General features: G+C 39.9%; 1 protein-coding gene across 1 annotated transcript in view; it reads left to right on the top strand.

Moving 5' to 3' along the window:
• ASAP1 (ArfGAP with SH3 domain, ankyrin repeat and PH domain 1) overlaps positions 1–19926 on the top strand; it is a 288493-nt gene that overhangs the window by 130172 nt on the left and 138395 nt on the right. Inside the window, exon 5 of the mRNA XM_026659939.2 lies at positions 12899–13044. Within this exon, the coding sequence (XP_026515724.1) occupies positions 12899–13044 (146 nt within the window). The remainder of the gene's footprint in view (positions 1–12898; positions 13045–19926) is intronic.

The raw sequence follows: 19926 nt of genomic DNA, 5'->3' as shown, positions 1-19926 counted from the left end.
GCTGGTCGTCTGGCAATTAGCTCTTTTCCAGCATATGGAGCGCCCTTTGCAGGCCGATGTCTCACCTGCCGCTGGCCCCGTGTCCCTCCCGGACCCCAATGCCCCTTACCTTGGGGTTCTGCCCACCGCAGTACCTCCACTCTCTGGGTCTCCCCTCCCAGGGGAACCCCAACCCTCTAAAGCCACTTTGCCTCAGTGGCTATTGCCAGTCATCATCTAGCCCCCACTCACTGGGGCAGACTGCAGTCTGTAATGGCCACTCATCATTGGCAAGTGGGTAGGACCTGCTGCCTTTGCCTATTCCCAGGCTGTATCTCTGCAGCCCCAGTACCTCTGTAGACCTTCAACAAGGCCTGCAGCCTGGGGTTTTACCAGGCTGGAGCTCCCTTGCCCTATTCCCCAGCACTGCTCTAGTTCAGGTACCTTCCTCTCAGGCAGCTAGCCCTTCTCCCTCCAGGGCTGGAGGGAGACTCCCTCAGCTCCTGGCCCCCAGCCCTCTTATCAGGGCCAGCTGAGCTCTAATTGAACTGGCCACACCTGTGATCAGCCATGCCCTCAGCTGTTTTCACTGCTTTTTCCAGCCACAGCCCTCTCCAGGGCTGCTTTTAACCCCTGTTCTGTGGGAGTGGGGCAGCTGCCCCACTACAATCTCATACCAGATTCTGAAGGGTTCTGAGAAAGAAGAGCTCAAATGTTTGTGTGTATCACAAATCCTCTTTACTGTTGAAACATTAAAGGCAAGGGATTTTTCTTCTGTTAGTAAAAGAATTCAAGTCAGTTTAAACGTCACACCAACCTGTTTGAGAAGCTTTTTGCAGATGCCCCTCCAACTTGTTAGGTACTTCTGGAATAGTCAGATAGCTTCCAACTCACAAATCCAATCTTTTGTCTCACTGAAGATGGTACCTGAAGTCAGTGGAAAAAATTTTTGGATAGCTTTCCAATAACACTCGGTTGAATTTTAGTGGCATTGAATTGCATCATAAATAATAGTGTAAGTTTTCAATAGCCTTTTCCTATTAATTCAATTGAATGGCTAATCTCCAAAAGCTAATCTCCATTAACTTATAGAGAGGCTTTAAGCAAGAATGCAACATAATTTACAATGGAAAAATGTTCAATGGTGCGTGCATCTGTATGCGGCAAACTAATTCTTGCAGTTCTCATCTCAGTTTTTTATGGATGTGTGTGGTCCACAAAAAAGGACCACATGTTTGGTTTAAAAATGTGAAGATATTTTAAATTGTATTGCAACAAGAAAATAATTTTAAGTGGAACTGGAAAGTAGTAAGATGAGGAATTAACTAATGTATTTATTTCACATTCCCACTGAGGAAGAGAATGAGACAGATGATTTAATCTCAGCATGCCACCAGCTAACAAGGAGCTTTTTGTGCTACAGTGGGGGAGAAAAGTGAGAACTAGGAAAAGGGGTTAGAGCAGTGTGTACTAGCTGATAAAACATCTTTCAAAATGAGTTGGATCAGTGCTGCTCTTCCTTGACTTAGTTATGAATCATAGAATATTAGGGTTGGAAGAGACCTCAGGAGATCATCTAGTCCAATCCCCTGCTCAAAGCAGGACCAACACCAACTAAATCATCCTAGCCAGGGCTTTGTCCTTTTTTTGGTGCATCTCTTCTCTTGCCTTCTCCTGGTGCTCATAGATGGATCATGGAAATGCTAAGAAGAAAAATAGTAATTCCTGTTTCAACTCTTCAACTGTTCTACCCTTCTCACTTTCTCCCCTTCTTTTCATTATTTGTGTCCTACAGTCCTGCTGATGAAAATTCCTAATTCTTTATGTTCATTTAAAAAAAAAAGTGAACCAAGGTTTTTTTGTCAGACATATCTACAGAGAAAATTGATATGGATAGATCCCCTGTACAAATTGAAGCAGAACTATAGAAGTAGTTCAGACTACATTTAAAAATATACCTACAAAGAAACATGAAGTGGAGCAAATTGATATATAGGATAGATTGCTGATTGTTTGGTAGCTTCCTCTTGTAAAGTGTAGTTTCTTAGTGAGAGACCTTTCATCTTCTTTATTGTCTGGAAGGGAAGATCTCTTAAGAATACTATACTTTAGAAAAAGAAAAATCTAGCCTATAATTATAGCTCCATAAAGTGAATATCCTCTGCAAAGTTTCATAAACCCACAGTGTTTCTGAAAGGCACATTAAAGTTAAGTGTGGGTACTTGCTTTTGGGAAAACATTTATAGTTGAAAGTTTTGATGTAATATAAGAGAGACAAGGTAGGTGAAGGAATATCTGTTATTGGGCCAACTTTCTTGGTGATGAAACAAGCTTTTGAGCTACACAGAGCTCTTCTTCAGGTCTGGGAAACGTAAACAGGGTGTCACAGCTAAATGCAAGGTGGGACACATTGTTTAGCATAAGGAGTTAACACGGGTTGCAAGAGACCATTCAGGATGAAGTGGGCAATTAACACCTCTGCTATCATGGGACAAAAGAGGTTTAGTGAATTACAGATTGTTATAATGAGACATAAAACCAGGGTCTCTATTGAGTTCATGATTTTTGATGTCTAGCAAAGTGATAAATTTAAGCTCCCATGAGGAGGAGGATTGAGAGGTCAGCTACAGAGTGATCCTTTTTTGAAAAAGTGTTCACCCATGGGTGATATGGTGTTTTTGTCTTTTTGTCATTATTCTGTGTGATTTCATTCGAGGGTGAATGTCGGGTTTCACCCCACATAGTTGTTGTTGGGGCATTTAGTGCACTGGATGAGGTACATGACATGTTGCCATAGGCATGTAGGTAGGACCCAATCCACTTCTTTGGTGTAGTGTCCTTGTTTGGTGAAGGTGGCTTTAAGTGTGTTAAGGTGTGTATCTTGGACATAAGAACATAAGAAAGGCCGTACCGGGTCAGACCAAAGGTCCATCTAGCCCAGTATCCTGTCTACCGACAGTGGCCAATGCCAGGTGCCCCAGAGGGAGTGAACCTAAAAGGCAATGATCAAGTGATCTCTCTCCTGCCACCCATCTCCACCCTCTGACAGACAGAGGCTAGGGACACCATTCCTTACCGTCCTGGCTAATAGCCATTAATGGACTTAACCACCATGAATTTATCCAGTTCTCTTTTAAACTCTGTTATAGTCCTAGCCTTCACAACCTCCCCAGGTAAGGAGTTCCACAAGTTGACTGTGCGCTGCGTGAAGAACTTCCTTTTATTTGTTTTAAACCTGCTGCCTATTAATTTCATTTGATGACCCCTAGTTCTTGTATTATGGGAATAAGTAAATAACTTTTCCTTATCCACTTTCTCCACATCACTCGTGATTTTATATACCTCTATCATATCCCCCCTTAGTCTCCTCTTTTCCAAGCTGAAGAGTCCTAGCCTCTTAATCTCTCCTCATATGGGACCCGTTCCAAACCCTTAATCATTTTAGTTGCCCTTTTCTGAAGCTTTTCTAGTGCCAGTATATCTTTTTTGAGATGAGGAGACCACATCGGTACGCAGTATTTGAGATGAGGGCATACCATCGATTTATATAAGGGCAATAATATATTCTCCGTCTTATTCTCTATCCCCTTTTTAATGATTCCTAACATCCTGTTTGCTTTTTTGACCGCCTCTGCACACTGCGTGGACATTTTCAGAGAACTATCCACGATGACTCCAAGATCTTTTTTCTGACTTGTTGTAGCTAAATTAGCCCCCATCATATTGTATGTATAGTTGGGGTTATTTTTTCCAATGTGCATTACTTTACATTTATCCACATTAAATTTCATTTGCCGTTTTGTTGCCCAATCACTTAGTTTTGTGAGATCTTTTTGAAGTTCTTCACAGTCTGCTTTGGTCTTAACTATCTTTAGCAGTTTAGTATCATCTGCAAACTTTGCCACCTCACTGTTTACCCCTTTCTCCAGATCATTTACGAATAAGTTGAATAGGATCGGTCCGAGGACTGACCCTTGGGGAACACCACTAGTTACCCCTCTCCATTCTGAGAATTTACCATTAATTCCTACCCTTTGTTCCCTGTCTTTTAACCAGTTCTCAATCCATGAAAGGACCTTCCCTTTTATCCCATGGCAGCTTAATTTACATAAGAGCCTTTGGTGAGGGATCTTGTCAAAGGCTTTCTGGAAATCTAAGTACACTATGTCCACTGGATCCCCCTTGTCCACATGTTTGTTGACCCCCTCAAAGAATTCTAATAGATTAGTAAGACACGATTTCCCTTTACAGAAACCATGTTGACTATTGCTCAACAGTTTGTTTTTCTGTGTGTCGGACAATTTTATTCGTAACTATTGTTTCGACTAATTTGCCTGGTACAGACATTAGACTTACCCGTCTGTAATTGCCGGGATCACCTTTAGAGCCCTTTTTAAATATTGGCGTTACATTAGCTAACTTCCAGTCATCGGGTACAGAAGCTGATTTAAAGGACAGGTTACAAACCTTAGTTAACAGTTCCGCAACTTCACATTTGAGTTCTTTCAGAACTCTTGGGTGAATGCCATCTGGTCCCGGTGACTTGTTAATGTTAAGTTTATCAATTAATTCCAAAACCTCCTCTCGTGACACTTCAGTCCGTGACAGTTCCTCAGATTTGTCACCTACAAAAGCCAGCTCAGGTTTGGGAATCTCCCTAACATCCTCAGCCGTGAAGACTGAAGCAAAGAATCCTTTTAGTTTCTCCGCAATGACTTTATCGTCTTTAAGCGCTCCTTTTGTATCTTGATCATCAAGGGGCCCCATTGGTTGTTTAGCAGGCTTCCTGCGTCTGATGTACTTAAAAAACATTTTGTTATTACCTTTGGAGTTTTTGGCTAGCCGTTCTTCAAACTCCTCTTTGTCTTTTCTTATTACATTCTTGCACTTAATTTGGCAGTGTTTATGCTCCTTTCTATTTGCCTCACTAGGATTTGACTTCCACTTTTTAAAGGAAGTCTTTTTATCTCTCATTGCTTCTTTTACATGGTTGTTAAGCCATGGTGGCTCTTTTTTAGTTCTTTTACTGTGTTTCTTAAATTGGGGTATACATTGAAGTTGGGCCCCTATTATGGCGTCTTTAAAAAGCGCCCATGCAACTTGCAGGGATTTCACTTTAGTCACTGTACTTTTTAACTTCTGTTTAACTAACCCCCTCATTTTTGCATAGTTCCCCCTTTTGAAATTAAATGCCACAGTGTTGGGCTGTTGAGATGTTCTTCCCACCACAGGGATGTTGAATGCTATTGTATTATGGTCACTATTTCCAAGCGGTCCTGCTATAGTTACCTCTTGGACCAGCTCCTGCGCTCCACTCAGGACTAAATCTAGAGTTGCCTCTCCCCTTGTGGGTTCCCGTACCAGCTGCTCCATGAAGCAGTCATTTAAAGTATCGAGGAATTTTATCTCTGCATTTCGTCCTGAAGTGAAATGTTCCCAGTCAATATGGGGATAATTGAAATCCCCCACTATTATTGAGTTCTTAATTTTGATAGCCTCTCTAATTTCCCTTAGCATTTCATCATCACTATCACTGTACTGGTCAGGTGGTCGATAATAGATCCCTAATGTTATATTCTTATTAGAGCATGAAATTTCTATCCATAGAGATTCTATGGAACATGCGGATTTGCTTAAGATTTTTACTTCATTTGATTGTACATTTTCTTTCACATATAGTGCCACTCCCCCCCCCCGCACGACCTGTTCTGTCCTTCCGACATATTTTGTACCCCGGAATGATTGTGTCCCATTGATTACTCTCAGTCCACCAGGTTTCTGTGATGCCTATTATATCAATATCCTCCTTTATCACAAGGCACTCTAGTTCACCCATCTTATTATTTAGACTTCTAGCATTTGTATACAAGCACTTTAAAAACTTGTCACTGTTTATTTGTCTGCCCTTTTCTGATGTGTCAGATTCTTTTTTATGTGAATGTTTATCATCTGATCTGGCCCCTACTTTATCCTCTTCCATCCTCTGCTCCTGACTATAACCTGGAGATTCTCTATCATTAGACTCTCCCCTAAGAGAAGTCTCTGTCCGATCCACATGCTCCTCTGCAGCAGTCGGCTTTCCCCCATCTCCTAGTTTAAAAACTGCTCTACAACCTTTTTAATGTTTAGTGCCAGCAGTCTGGTTCCACTTTGGTTTGGACTTTTTCCTTGGAGCATATTCTGTGCTATCTGAGTGCCTGGCTTTCTTGGTGTGTCTGATGTGGTTACTGGATCTGTTGAGGTAAGTGTAGTGATTCGTGGGTTTCTTATACATAGTTGTCTGTACAGTTTCATTGTTGAATCTGATTGTTCATGTCGGAGTGTTTCAGAGAGAGTTTGATGGATGGGTGGTAGTTATTGAAGTTGTGGTTGAAATCTGAGTAGTCTGTCCAGAGGATGAAAACATTGATGTATCTCAGATATATCATTGGTTTTGTGGTGTATTTTTTCAGAAATTTTCCCCCAAGGTGGCCCATAAAGAGGTTGGCATATTGAGAACTAACACAGCTCTAACAACGCTGCAAACAAAACTGATGTATTATATTCCAGCTTGCTATAAAATAACATTTTGCCGTTAGATACAGGGGGTCAGATATTCAGAAGGGCTTCCTTCATGTATATCAGGTCACCTTGACTATGTTGTCTCTGTTTATCACTGCACCAGAGTGCTGGACTTCACTGAAGAGATTTACTATCCTAGTACACATTCAGTAAACCCATTGTTTTTTCCACACAGTGCAGGAAGGCTATTCTTTTATGTACTGTATCAAGAATTGGGTACATAACGCACTTCAGTCTGTTTCCTTAATCTTCACAAATAAACTTTAGTTTCATTGTTGATTGCATTGTTCAGTACAAAAACATGCATTGCCTTGTGAAGATTAATAAAACAGACTATTATTGAAGTGAAAATCATTTATGCATATTAGTTGTTTCTACTTCCAGCTTTCCGACTGTTATCAAGATTGTTGTATGCACTGTGAAAACTGAGCTTGTTCAGATGTTTCAGCACCTTGGTAATCTTAAAATAAATAAAATGGTATTTTACTAAATGGATGGGTTAGAGACTTATATGAATTCTGTGGCATGCTATGGTGAATCTGACATTCCCTTTTCCTTATAGTCTTTCCATTGAAACTGAAGTGCAGAATTACTTATTTATCATTTGTACATAGTGCCACGTGTGCATGGTTTAAAGCCCTGATCATTGCCGAGAATCTTATCTAGGGGTCCAATCCTGCAACATGTACATACATCACTTTACTCATCTGAATAATTCCTTTTAAGCAAAGTTCCATTGAGACAACCAGTACAATTACTCACAGAAATGTTTGCAAGATCAGACCAATAGTGAGATAAAACATGATATCATGGAGGGAAATAGTGTACCTAGCAAGAGGATGAATGAGGAAGGGAGATTTAAAAATAAATAGGGTTGTAAGTTCTTGTAGAACTGTATCTTGTATCTTCTGAATGTGTCAGTTTTTCATGTGTTTTAAATTTTTCACCTTACTGGAAAATAGTCTCACTTGCACTTGCGTGTTGTCTCTTACCTCAGATTCCTGAGGGCTTTCCCTGCATTCATTCTGGGATAACCAGCCTTTTCCTTCCTTCCCCTTTCTAACTGGGACAGGGAGGGGAAGCATATATCCTTTTGCCTGAGTAAAGGTAATAGTCTGATATAAAGCTTGATACCAACACCTGTGTGGTATTGTTCTGAGTAGCCATTACCACCACCTGTTTTAAAAGTAGATTGAACAAAGTACTAAGAAATATACTGTAGGGAGAAATCCTGCATTGGCAAGGAGAGGAACAGAATGAACTACTGGGCCTTTTTGTTCTCTGACTTCTATGTTTCCCTTATTCTTTCTTCACCCCAGAACAAACCCTGTGACACATTAGGCCAGGATTGAGTCAGCTAATACTCTTCCCTAGCTGAGATCTCTTGTGCATATTTACAGAATAACTTTTACATTAAAAATACGCATTTTATTATTGCATAATGATTTCTTTGGTTTTTATGCCAAGATAGTTGATTAAAAGCATAAGCTTTTAGAACAGATGTAGTCTTATTAAGAACATATTTTACTATTTGTCAATCCACAACATCATATGACTGAAAACTTTGGGCATTTGACATTAATTTTTGTGTTTGCAATAAGTAGGACAATGGTATGTAAATTAATTGCATATATACACTGTAAAATTTTATTTCCAAAATACGGTTAAAAGATCATGAGCAATTTCATAATTTTGATCTGAGTTTAAGAAAAGACATTTGGTTTTCTCTTCTGGTTGTAGTGGAACTTAGTACTTGGCAGATTTTTTTAAAGGGTTTGGAAGTGTAATTCTCTTGAGGCTTTCTGCCAAGTTTTTTTAGTGTCTAAGATGATTCATGCATCATGGGATAATGCACATGGATTGTGGTGAAATTCATGGTTTTAAAAGTAAAGTGTGGAAGTCAACAGAAAAATAGTATTTTCCAGTACCCGAAGATTTCAACTTTATATCTGAAATTAAATGGTGATTCTTTATTTTCTGTAATTCAAATACTGTCAGACAAAAATTACAACTTGGAGAAAATGATACTCGTACTACTACCTGAAGTAAACACAATTCCTGTTGGCATTTATAGCCCGATCTCTCCCACTAGGGAAAATTAATTCTGGGAGGTATGTCTATAATGTGTGTGGGGTTTTTAAAGCCTCAAACATGGTAAGGATGGGAACCTAATAAAGAAATGTTGAACAATCCAGTATTGGAGGCTTAAAGTAATTACTCCTGAGGGAATTCTGCGCCACTGATTTCTTTGCTTTCCACAGAAAAATGACTTCTGACAGGGTAACAAAGGGAAGCCACCAGAGTGGTCACACACCCTCCCCAGCAGCGCAGGTGCACCATTTCGGGCATCCGGAGCAGCTGGCAGGACAGTAAATCACCGTGGCGGGGCGCAGGAGACGCCCTGGCTGGTGGCTCCTATCGTACGTTGGGCTCTGCTTCTAGTTCTGGCTGGTCTGGGGAGGATGGGACGAATTCTTCCTCTGCACTGAGCAGCTGGGACTGGGTCAAACCCACCCCAGAAAGCTCTCCTGGCTGCAGCAAGCTCTGCGCAGCTCCACCACTTCCTGCCTCCATTGCTCCTCAGCCATGGGGGGAAGGGTTACTGTACGGGCACCCTGCAGCCCCCCATAGCCAGAGCCCCCATGCACCCAAATCACCCCCCGCACTTGAACCCCCACCCCGACAAGCCCCACTGCCTCCCACACCTGGACCACCCTGATGAGCTCCCTGCACCCACACCGCACTTACCCCCCCCACCAAGCCCCACTCCCCCAGCACCCGAACCCCCACTGCTGAGCCCCAACCAACTTTACCTAGATCTCCCTGCAGAGGCCCATTATTCCTGCACCTTGAAACCCCCAATGAGCAGAATTTGTAGAATTTTGCAGAATTTTAAAATATTATGCACAGAATTTTTATTTTTTGGCACAGAATTCACTCAGGAGTAAGTAATACAAAAAGACAGAAGAGGAGCTTAGTGAGATGTGTCATTACCACAATTGCAAATGAGGAAAAAATTAAACATTGTTGGAAGAACATTAGACTTACAGGATTGGACTCTTAAAGATGTTTAAAAAATAAAAAACAAAAACAGAAAAAACACACACAAGTTAGTGTAGCTGTATTCTCAGAGTTTAAATACATTTGCTTCTCAAGAAGTATCGGATACTTCGAAAGAATCTGAACCTAAGACGTGTGAATCATGCCCTTCCTGGCTGGTGAAAGAGAGTCATAAGCAGCTGGTGCCACTCATAACTGAAATAGCCATTTCCTTTCAGGGAAGTAATCTTCTCTTCCATTTTTTTCCAGAGTACAATAGTCTGACCAACACTGGAGAAACCCACCCTGGATACATCTGTTCTAACTATTGCCCAATTAAAAAAACTTCTGTTCCTGAGCAAGGTTATAGAGAAGTTAGCCTGGGACTAACTACAAGCTCTTCTGATTAAAGGCAATATCCTAGCCCCAGCATAATTTGAATTCAGGTCAGGATGTGGGATTAAAACATCCTTAGTGGCACTGATGGATGATCTCCTGCTGTCAATGGATGGAGGGTAGACATCTGTTCTCATCCTTCTCTTGACCTGTAGATATTGTTGTCTTGTCTGAGAAAGGAGTCAGTAGAAGGCTCTAAAATAGTTTTAAGTCCTTTCATGCCCGAAAAGTAGAAATGGGAGACTGCACCTTTGTCACTAGACCTCTCGCTTGTAGAATTCCAGAAGGATCAGTTTTTTTGCTGGTCCTGTTCAACATCTGCACGCAGCCACTAGATTAACTGGTAAAATGACATGGACTCAATGGTAGCAATATGCAGATGATAGAGCTCTAATTATCCTTTACTGTCTGTGACAATGCAATTACTAGCAAGATGGCCCAGTGCTTGGATGAGATCCATTCATGGATGAAGAAGACCTGGTGGAAACTGAGAAAGATGGGGGATATGCTGGTGGGAAGAGGAAGGGACTTTGATTATTTTTCAGTCATGGTACAGGCTCCTTTTGTTGAAGATAAACACCCATAATTGGTCAGCTCAATCTGTAGTTCGTGAGTGCTTTTAGATTTCTCTTTGATGCTAAGCTCTCTCCTTGCAGCATCCACAAATAGTGTTTCTGGTTGTCCAGGAAACTACATCCCACCCATCCTGACTGACAATGACCCGGCCTTGGTTATATATGTTTTTGCCCTTCTCATCTGGATTACAGCAATGCATTATACCTGGGAGTGAAACCATTGGCCCTTGGAACTCCTGCTAGTACAGAATGCTACAGTACACTTACTTAGCAAGACAAACTACTGTGAGCGCATGTTAACCTATCCTTCAAAGTCTCCATCTGTGTTTAAAAGGCACTTAGTAGCCTGGGCCCAGGATATCTAAAAGATCACTTAAAACTCTGTGCAGGAGACAGATTTGTCATGGCCAGTCCCAGACTGTGAAATAAACTTCCACCTGAACAGAGGGCCATCACATACCTTGCCACCTTCTGCTCCAAGTGCAGGGTGCACTTCTTTTACCTTGCTCTTTGAAACATAAACACACAGCAATATACACATTTTTTAAAAAGCATGAGAAAGAGAAAAGTCTTCCCAAACAAAACTCTCCACAGCGCATACAATTCTCCCCCTCTAGAAAGGATGAGAGAGAATGAACCACGTCACAGATGTTAGTCATCTTGCTTTATGCATTCCTGAAGGTGCTCAGCTGTTTTGTTGATGAGGGCAATAAAAGAATATAGAATTGAATAATAGCGGACTAAAGATCTTCTCCGGAACTGCTCCAAGCAAATCATTTAAACTTTCTCACAGCAGAAATAGTTTAAGGTGTATGAGATTGTATATGTTAATTTACAAAACACTGTTGGGAAACAGTTAAGATTGCTACACATACCATATGTGTATCAGGACAGCCAGGCCATCAATTGTGGCTGGAACAGGAGCTGAGGCAGGAGCAAGCTGGAATAGGGGCAGAGGCGAGCAGGAGTACTCTGTCAGAAGTAGCAAGTAGAGTATCCCCAACAAGGTAACAATGTTGAGCATACTGGAGTTGCTCCTTTCATTAGGAGCCTGTATACCTGCATTGGAGTCACCTGGCTAGACCCTTGCTTGTGGATTGGCTGGGCCCTTAGGACTCAGGTAATTATCTTAAATGACTCATCAGGCTCAGAACACTCATCACAACCTTACTCAAAACCACAAAATCAAGGAAATTAAAACTTAAGTTACCCACAGACACACGCTATCCTAGCTACCATACATCACAAACCATATACTTCAGTCTTAACTCTGCCCCCTTAACCTGCCCTTCTGCATGCACTGGTATACCAAGGTATTCCTTTTCAACACTATTACTTGTTCATGTTTGATATAGTAGTTTGTGTTGTCTGGGTAGTTGGAAGGCTACCCTAAAGGGCACATAGTGAGAGTTTTTCCTCGACAGTGGTACTTAAATGGGAGACACAAACAAGCAGAAAGAAGGGCAGAGAGATGCCAGAAAAAGAGGAAAGAGGAAGAGAAAAGAAATAGAAAATGTGTTAATACACAGTGATGGTTCTTAATTCAGAATCTCCTTCTTCTTTAGGATTTTAGGATTTTATTCATAATTTTCTTTAACTATAGATTAGCTTCATAGTTTGGTTCTGACATCAAAACATGGTCATTTCAAAATTGTCTAAGCATCTTGATATCCTTGATTTGCAATTAGTGTTTCAAAATGAAAATATAACATTCCTCATGGATATGTAGTAATATATTTTTTTTTCCATTGAGATCTTATCTCTACAGTTAGAAAAATAAATTCTAACATTCTATTATGAATAATACAAAACATGAGGGCCGTTTCTTCTGCTTAATCTACAGATTGGGGGTCAAATATATCCCATATTTATACCTCTAATACTATTGACTTCATGGTTTGGTTTGTAATTAAACATTCTCCTATTAATAGTAGTAGCTACAACTTCATTTTGATTTTTATTCCCAAGTAAATTTCAATACATCACAAAAAAAGAAGATATTTATACTTTCTGAAAAACAAGCTAATGTTCCCACTTAAATAGCTTTTTATCATACTTTTCTCAGTTATATTACTTTATTAATCATTGATAAATTTTGTATTTCATTGATTGTCATTACATGTGACCTTAAATTCAGATGGTGACATAAAAATAACTTCCGACTATATGTTAATTTTAATTTTAAAATAACCAGTTTTCAGTAAATGCAGTAATTTGTTTTTCTTGACACAGTGGTACTGATTTGTGAATTCACCAGTTTGGTTTCATTAATACTCTGTAGTAAAGTATAGATTTAAAATAGATAGTTATAGGAAAGAAACTTGCTAATTTTGAACCTCTCTTTTCAGATCATGTTCAAAATGAAGAGAACTATGCACAAGTATTAGATAAATTTGGAAGTAATTTTTTAAGTCGGGATAACCCAGATCTTGGCACTGCTTTTGTTAAATTTTCAACACTTACTAAGGAATTATCAACGCTGCTGAAAAACCTGGTAAGGAGTTTTATACGCGTTATTTTTATAAAATGATTCAAAACAAAGTACAATAAAGCACCTTTATTTTCCTGATGATTTGATTAACTATATAAATATTCATCAGAATGTTGTCTTGTAAACAAATCAGCTAATTTAAAACTGAAATCAGTGTACGTGTACTACAGAAATAACCTCAATTACAGTTACACTTCAAAAACAGTTGGAAAGAATAAGATACATATTACACATACTGTATTTGATTATGGTAATGTCTAGTCAGATGGAATGATGAAAGTGTGAATTGATGCACAATTAAGTGACTGGAAGAATCCTACAATCCTCTATAATTCCTACGGGGGTCTGTATAGAAATCCTAAAGAAGGCTAGATCTGTCAGAATTTCTGTCTATAAACCTGGCTGTTTAAAATAATAATACTAATGGTTAAAATTTTCTTATTCCAGAAACTAAGTCAATTTGCAAAAAAGTTAAACCACTCACTTCTTTGCTAGCAGGTCCATTTAAAATATAGGTTCTTGGCAGAGAACCACTCACTTCAAAGAAAATCAGAATCCTATCTGACTTCTCTGCAAATCAACATCTCTCATTTGTCTGTCCATGCTGGAAGAAAGACAGGACGCCATGGATGTGGTTTAATTCGACCATAGATTTGTTCACTTATAATATCTGGGGGTGCCCAGCAACAAATTGTACAGTGTGGGGAGGCGGGGGTCAGCTCCTTGCTGATCCAGACAGAGAAGCCCCAAACCCTCTTCCTCAGCTCTCTTAACGGGGGACCAGGAAAAGGAGTGTGGTTGGTTCCCCTCTGACGAGACCTAGGAGCCCAGAGCCCCAAACCCCACTTTTTCAGCTTCAAGAAGGGATGCTCTCCTTCAAACTCTTCTCCAGTTCATTTTATCTGATAACTATCCCTGCACTGGACATCCACCACAAGTTTTATGTCTTAAGTTGTGACATGATAACCTAACCCCCCTACTCCCACCCCAATGACTCTGGGGAAGCGCTCTGGGGTTAATGGGGCCTCAGGCTGGCTGGGGGGAGGTTAACCACAGCGCCCCCTGACCATGGGGTCATGGGCGGTCACCCACCCATAAGGCTGGCCCTGCTAACCCCAAAAAGTGATGACCCTCCCCCCATACCATGCGACCCTCATGTCTCCACTGCCCACTGCTCTCCGGCTGCCCAGCTCTGAAGGCAGTGCCCCTGTCAGCAGTAGCGCAGAAGTAAGGGTGGCAATACTGCAACCTCACTACAAGAGCCTCGCAACCTCCTCCACGGCCTCTTTTGGGTCAGGACTCCCATGGTTATAACACCATGAAATTTCAGATGTAAATATCTAAAAGCATGGAATTGACCATTTTTAAAAGCCTTTGACTGTGAAATTGAACAAAATGGACCATGAATTTGGAAAAGCCCTATTCATAAGTAACAGGATTCTCTTATAGTTTTGAGAATATGGATAGATCAATATACTTGGTCTTTAGTCTCTGTAGAACTTTCTCTTGCACTCATACACTCTCTTCACTCCCCATTAAAGTCCACAATTAGGATGAGATAACATGGAAGTGTTATCATGCTTGTTTCTTCAAGATATGTGAACTACAAGACTTGCTAAGCAGCTCTTGTTTTTAATAATATTTTAGTTAGGGAGCTAGTTTTATATAACTGTTCCATTAATATAATTAAATATATTTTTCAGTTTAGAACTTCAGATTTTTTTTCTTGTATTTTGACATATTTTTCATAGGACACTGCCAAATAGGACTGTTATATTTTCATAGGTTATATTTTCTGTCAAGTAATATAATCCTGATCTCAATAAAAACTAGAAATCCACCATTGCAATTAACAGTAGTCACAAAAAATGTGGTATAAGTGCCATCTGCTAACCCAACTCTAACAGTTAGCTCACATTGTGTCCCCTGGGAATTGCTGTCATTATGAGTGATGCAGGTGCAGAAACAAGGAAGAAAACTAAAATAATTAAATTTATATATTGGGTAAATAAAGGTAAAAGAAATGATAAAAAAAATCAGCATTTATCAAATGATAAAGATAAAAGTCATTAACAAGAAATTTTATTTGTCAAGACATTTAGAATATGAGATTGAATAGAAGATTAAAGAGATATGCAGAGGGGGAAAGAAAGGAGCTGATTAAAATGTTTCTTTCCCTAATTTAAATATATGTGGAAATCCTGCTAATTTAGTTACACAAGTTATTGAGCTCAATACAGGAGTAACTGGGTAAAACTGTATGGATTATGATACACAGGAAGTCAAACTACATTAATTTTTTTCTGGTAAGACTTCTCAGCATGAATTACCTGAGTTGTTTCTATTGAAGTTAATTCTGAAAAATATTCAAAGAATTTGCTAGCTGCTGAATGCTTCTAAATATTTACGTGTATGTTTGCAATCTCCAATTCTGAAGAAGTATATCTTAGTATAATAAATAATTTCCAAAGTTGCAAAATGCAATCATAAGCAGTAGCAGTAAAAGTGAAAGTTATGGTTAACTTTGTGGGAAGCAACTTTTCTTTTCTTTTCTTTTCAAAAAAGTCCAGATAACACTGAATCTGATTTCCACCAATGTATCTAATACCATTAAACTTTGAGTTGGAACATTTATGCTGTGTTAGTTATAAAACAATCTCTCTTGGAAAAAAGATAGTGAAATACAAGTCTTTCTTGAGGACCAGAAGCATAAAGAGCACAGTTTATATAGCACTTATATAGTACTTTGTATTTTCAAATCACTTTTTCTGAGAGAATAATAAAGAGACTTCTTCAGTCATCTTAAATAATTTGCTGTTTTCTAATCTCTTCTTATTCTTAAGATTTTAGCATATTATATATATATATAATATGTATATTATTATACATATTATGCACCTGTGTTCTGCACCTTCTCAGAACTAGCCCATGCATCAGTGAGTTGAGAAGGTAACAATCTCATTTACTGACAGTACTGCACTGCAAAAAGAATGACTTGACAGTATCGATGCTCCCCTGACCAACCCAAGTCCTCATTGTCAGCTCCACCCAGAGCCAGGATCCCCTCCGGCTCTACATCCACTAGGTCTGCGTGTTCCTTCCTTGAGGACCTGGTGATTTACACCGACCCAGAGTCGCTGATACTATTGGATCTGCTAGTGTCCAATGAGATTCTTACACTAATGACACATTATTTTTACTGGTCCCATCTACCAGTCATGGCATGGACACGGGTACACCATCTGTGTGCTGTTCGCCAGTCCTGTTCACCACCATGGCATCACAAGACAGACAGTACTGTCGGTTCTACTGGTAGAATCGGAGGATTCATGTTTCATATTGGTGCTGAGGCACCAATTTTTCTGACAGTTCCAAGGCACAAGATGAATCCCAACAGAGGTTCCAGGGTCTCCTGGACACCCTCTAACTCCAGTATCATGTGACATGTTCACATGTCCTGTGAGACCCCAGCCTCCATTCTTCCAGGGCTGGCCCGCACGTACCCAGGAAGGTTTGCAGGTAAATAAACCATCTACAACCAATTGTCATAGTCAATGGTAGCCATCAAGATTCTAAACCACCATTAAGGGCCCATACTTTGCATAATTACAATAGGACCTCAGAGTTATACTTCATATTTCTAGCTTCAGATACAAGAATGATATGTGCATACAAATAAGAGGAATATATTCAGTAGGTTATAACCTTTGTAATGATACCTTACAAGAAACCTTTTTGCATAAAGCATATTCCAGTTACATCATATTCACACTCATAAGCATATTTCCATAAAACATATGGAGTGCAACGTCACAATTGCCTTATCAGAACCCACCAAAGCAGTTTGGCTTAGCGCAGCCATCTTTATTCTAACTCTGAAAAGGACAGAGAAAAAGTACTTAGTACCATCAAAGGGGAAGGAATATTTGTTTTCTTAACCCGGCCCAAACTCTCTAGTGGTCCAGGCTGTCAAGCAATGCAACAGGCTGCACCAGTCTAGGTCTGCTTCCTCGAACAAGGATACCAAGAGACTAGATCTCTTTGGTAAAGTTTTTCATCCACCAGTCTGCAATTTTGCGTAGCAAATTATCAGGTCCTGATGTCTAAGTATGATTTTAACTATAACAAATTGTCTGAATTTGCTAACAGGAGGAGCTCAGATCAGTTCCAGGCCATCCTGGACAAAGGGAAATTGATTGCCCGATTATCCTTCCAAGGGTCATTGGACACAGCAGATATGGCTTCGCATTCCATGGTGACTTCGGTTGTCATGAGATAGGCTTCATGGTTGCACTTCTGGGGCTTCCCAGTGAGGTCGAGGAAATGGTAGAGGATCTTCCCTTTGAGGTCAACAGTCTATTAAGTGTATGAAGTGACTCCTCCATTTACTCACTAAAGGACTCCCTGCAACCCCTTTCTCCTTGGTGATATACACTCTTGTGCGTTGGAGGAAGTACTCCAAATTTCCTTCTTATAGGTACTATCCTGCTTTTCAGCCCTTTTACCATCAAAGGGCCTATGAGACACCTAGAAGCGAGCCCAGAGGGTACAGTGCAGCAGACAGAACACCTCACCGCCACTTCATTCCCAGTCCCAGCCTCCAGCCAAATAATCATTTTGACTGGACTCTCAAGAGCTGCCAACCAGTCTCCATGTTGCCGGATCTCCATTACCTTTCAGTGACCGCCTATCCCATTTCTTTCTGATGTGGCAGCATATCACATCACACAAATGAGTCCTAGATGACAAAGCTACACAATAGAATTTATGCCCTTTCCCTCCAAGCTCTCCTCTCCATCTCTCTTCAGAGACCCCTCTCAAGAGAGGATCCTCAGATAGGAGGTGGATTTCCTGATACAGTTAGGGGCGATAAAATCTGTGACTCCTCAACACAGAGGAAAGGGCTTCTATTCCAGATACTTCCTCATCCCCCCCAAAAATGGAGATTGGAGATCCTGGATCTCAGTTAGTTAAATATCTTCATATGACATTCAAGATTCAGGATGACCATCTTAGCCTCTGTAATACCCTCCCTAAATAAAGACAACTGGTTTGCAGCTCTCGATCTGAAGGACATGGATTTTCATATAGACTTTCATTCAGAACACAGGAGCTACCTGAGCTTCATAGTGGGTCTAGAACATTTTCACAAAGGTACTTTCTGTGGCAACGGTGTACCTACGTCACCAAAGCAACCCAGTTTTCCCTTACCTCGACAACTGATTGCTCATGGGATGGTCATATCAAGAAGTGCAGATGGCTATCCTTTCCTGGCTTGATTTCCTCTGTGCCTTGGTTCTTCAGGTAAATCTGGAAAAGTCTACTTTAATTCCCACCCATGCCAGTGTCTGTGCTAAATTAATTTTAATTGCTTCTTAAATCAGTGTTTGATGAGCTCGGAAATTGGACTCCTGAATCTCAAAAATGCGGCTGCTCAAATAACTTAATTTCTGCTTTTTATTTACAAATACACAAAAGCCACAATATGGAAATTGGTTTCCCACCTGGACAAATACCTGTTCTGGGTAGTTATATTTGCAGCCTTATAAAGATGATGAACTCTAACACAGTAAAACTTGTTGGATGTTTTCTCACAAATACACCTGCTAGTACAGTTTCTCAGAAACTCTTAAAGTGAGGACCAGAAAATCCTTCTATTATTTAACAACTTTGTTTTGGGGGGAGGGGAGACTGGCTATCTGGTTTTGTTTTTCATTCTTCATGAAACTTCCTGGAGAAAAGGCATAGTAGGGAATGGAATCCAGAGAACTGTTAGATATTCAGGAATAGTACAGAGAGTCTTTGATAATAAGTAATGAACAGCTGGAACTTTAGTGTTGCAAAATGGCACGGTGAGGACTCTTGCCTGACAATTTTTTGTGCTTGTTACCCCAAATCTTTGGTGTCTGTGCATGTGGGGAAACATTTACACTTCATGAGTAAATGCTTTGACAGCCAAACACATTCTTTTGTAGTGAGAGTGAAGGACAGGCATTTGCACAGTAGAAGAAGCAAGAAGCATTAGCTTAAGATGCAGACACAGAATCATTGGGTACAGAGAATTACTGACTTAAACGGACATTTTTCTGTGCAAGATTTTTATTGTTGGATTCTTAATGTTTCCAATTCAGTAGTCCTATTAATCTTTTGACATAATTCAAGGAGACAGATGCCTGTTCAGATTTAATTTTATTTTGGTTGAAAGGTATATTATTAGGGTCTCTTTTTATGCATCTTCATGTCTGAAGATGGTGTAAAGTTCAGAAAATTCAATGTGCTGGTTTTTATGGGAAATTATAGCAGTAGCTTTGACACACCCCAATGAATTTGATGGTATTCGTGTCATGCTTTCTTGGAGCTGGGAAATGTCCACCTTTACATATCCCGGAGGTCAGAGGCACTGATTAAGAATGCCTAAATTTGTTCTATTTATGGAAGGGAAGTTGGCTGGTAACTGCTAACTTTGTTTCATAATCAACACTCAGATATTTTCTGATCCCCACACGATCTCCCCTAAGGATAATGGTAAAAGGACTCCATTAAAATAAGAAATTATTTTCCCTCCAAACCCAACTTAACGATGTAACCTTCTAAATTTGAAGACTCTGTGAGCATGTTAGTTCATTACTCAAATATTAATGTTTTGATATGGCTGTTTATCCTGTTAGAAAGGCCTCGTCTACACAGGCTAAAAGATTTATTTTTCAGTTAAATTAATTTGATTGAAAATCCCCCTTAACATTCATGTAGACACATCTTTAAGATAGTTTGAGCAGGTAATATTATAGCCAAACTGTTAAATATCTGTACAATTTTATTAGACAAAGTTTGTAAAACAGCCAGTAAATAGACTCCGAGTTTAAAAACAGGTGTGCAAATAATTTG

The sequence above is a fragment of the Terrapene carolina genome, unplaced genomic scaffold (assembly GCF_002925995.2).
Source record: "Terrapene carolina triunguis isolate 2854851 unplaced genomic scaffold, T_m_triunguis-2.0 Scaffold58, whole genome shotgun sequence".
Lineage (NCBI taxonomy): Eukaryota > Metazoa > Chordata > Testudines > Emydidae > Terrapene > Terrapene triunguis.
Note: the sequence above shows the minus strand (reverse complement) of the source record. Positions and strands in the feature narration are given on the sequence as shown.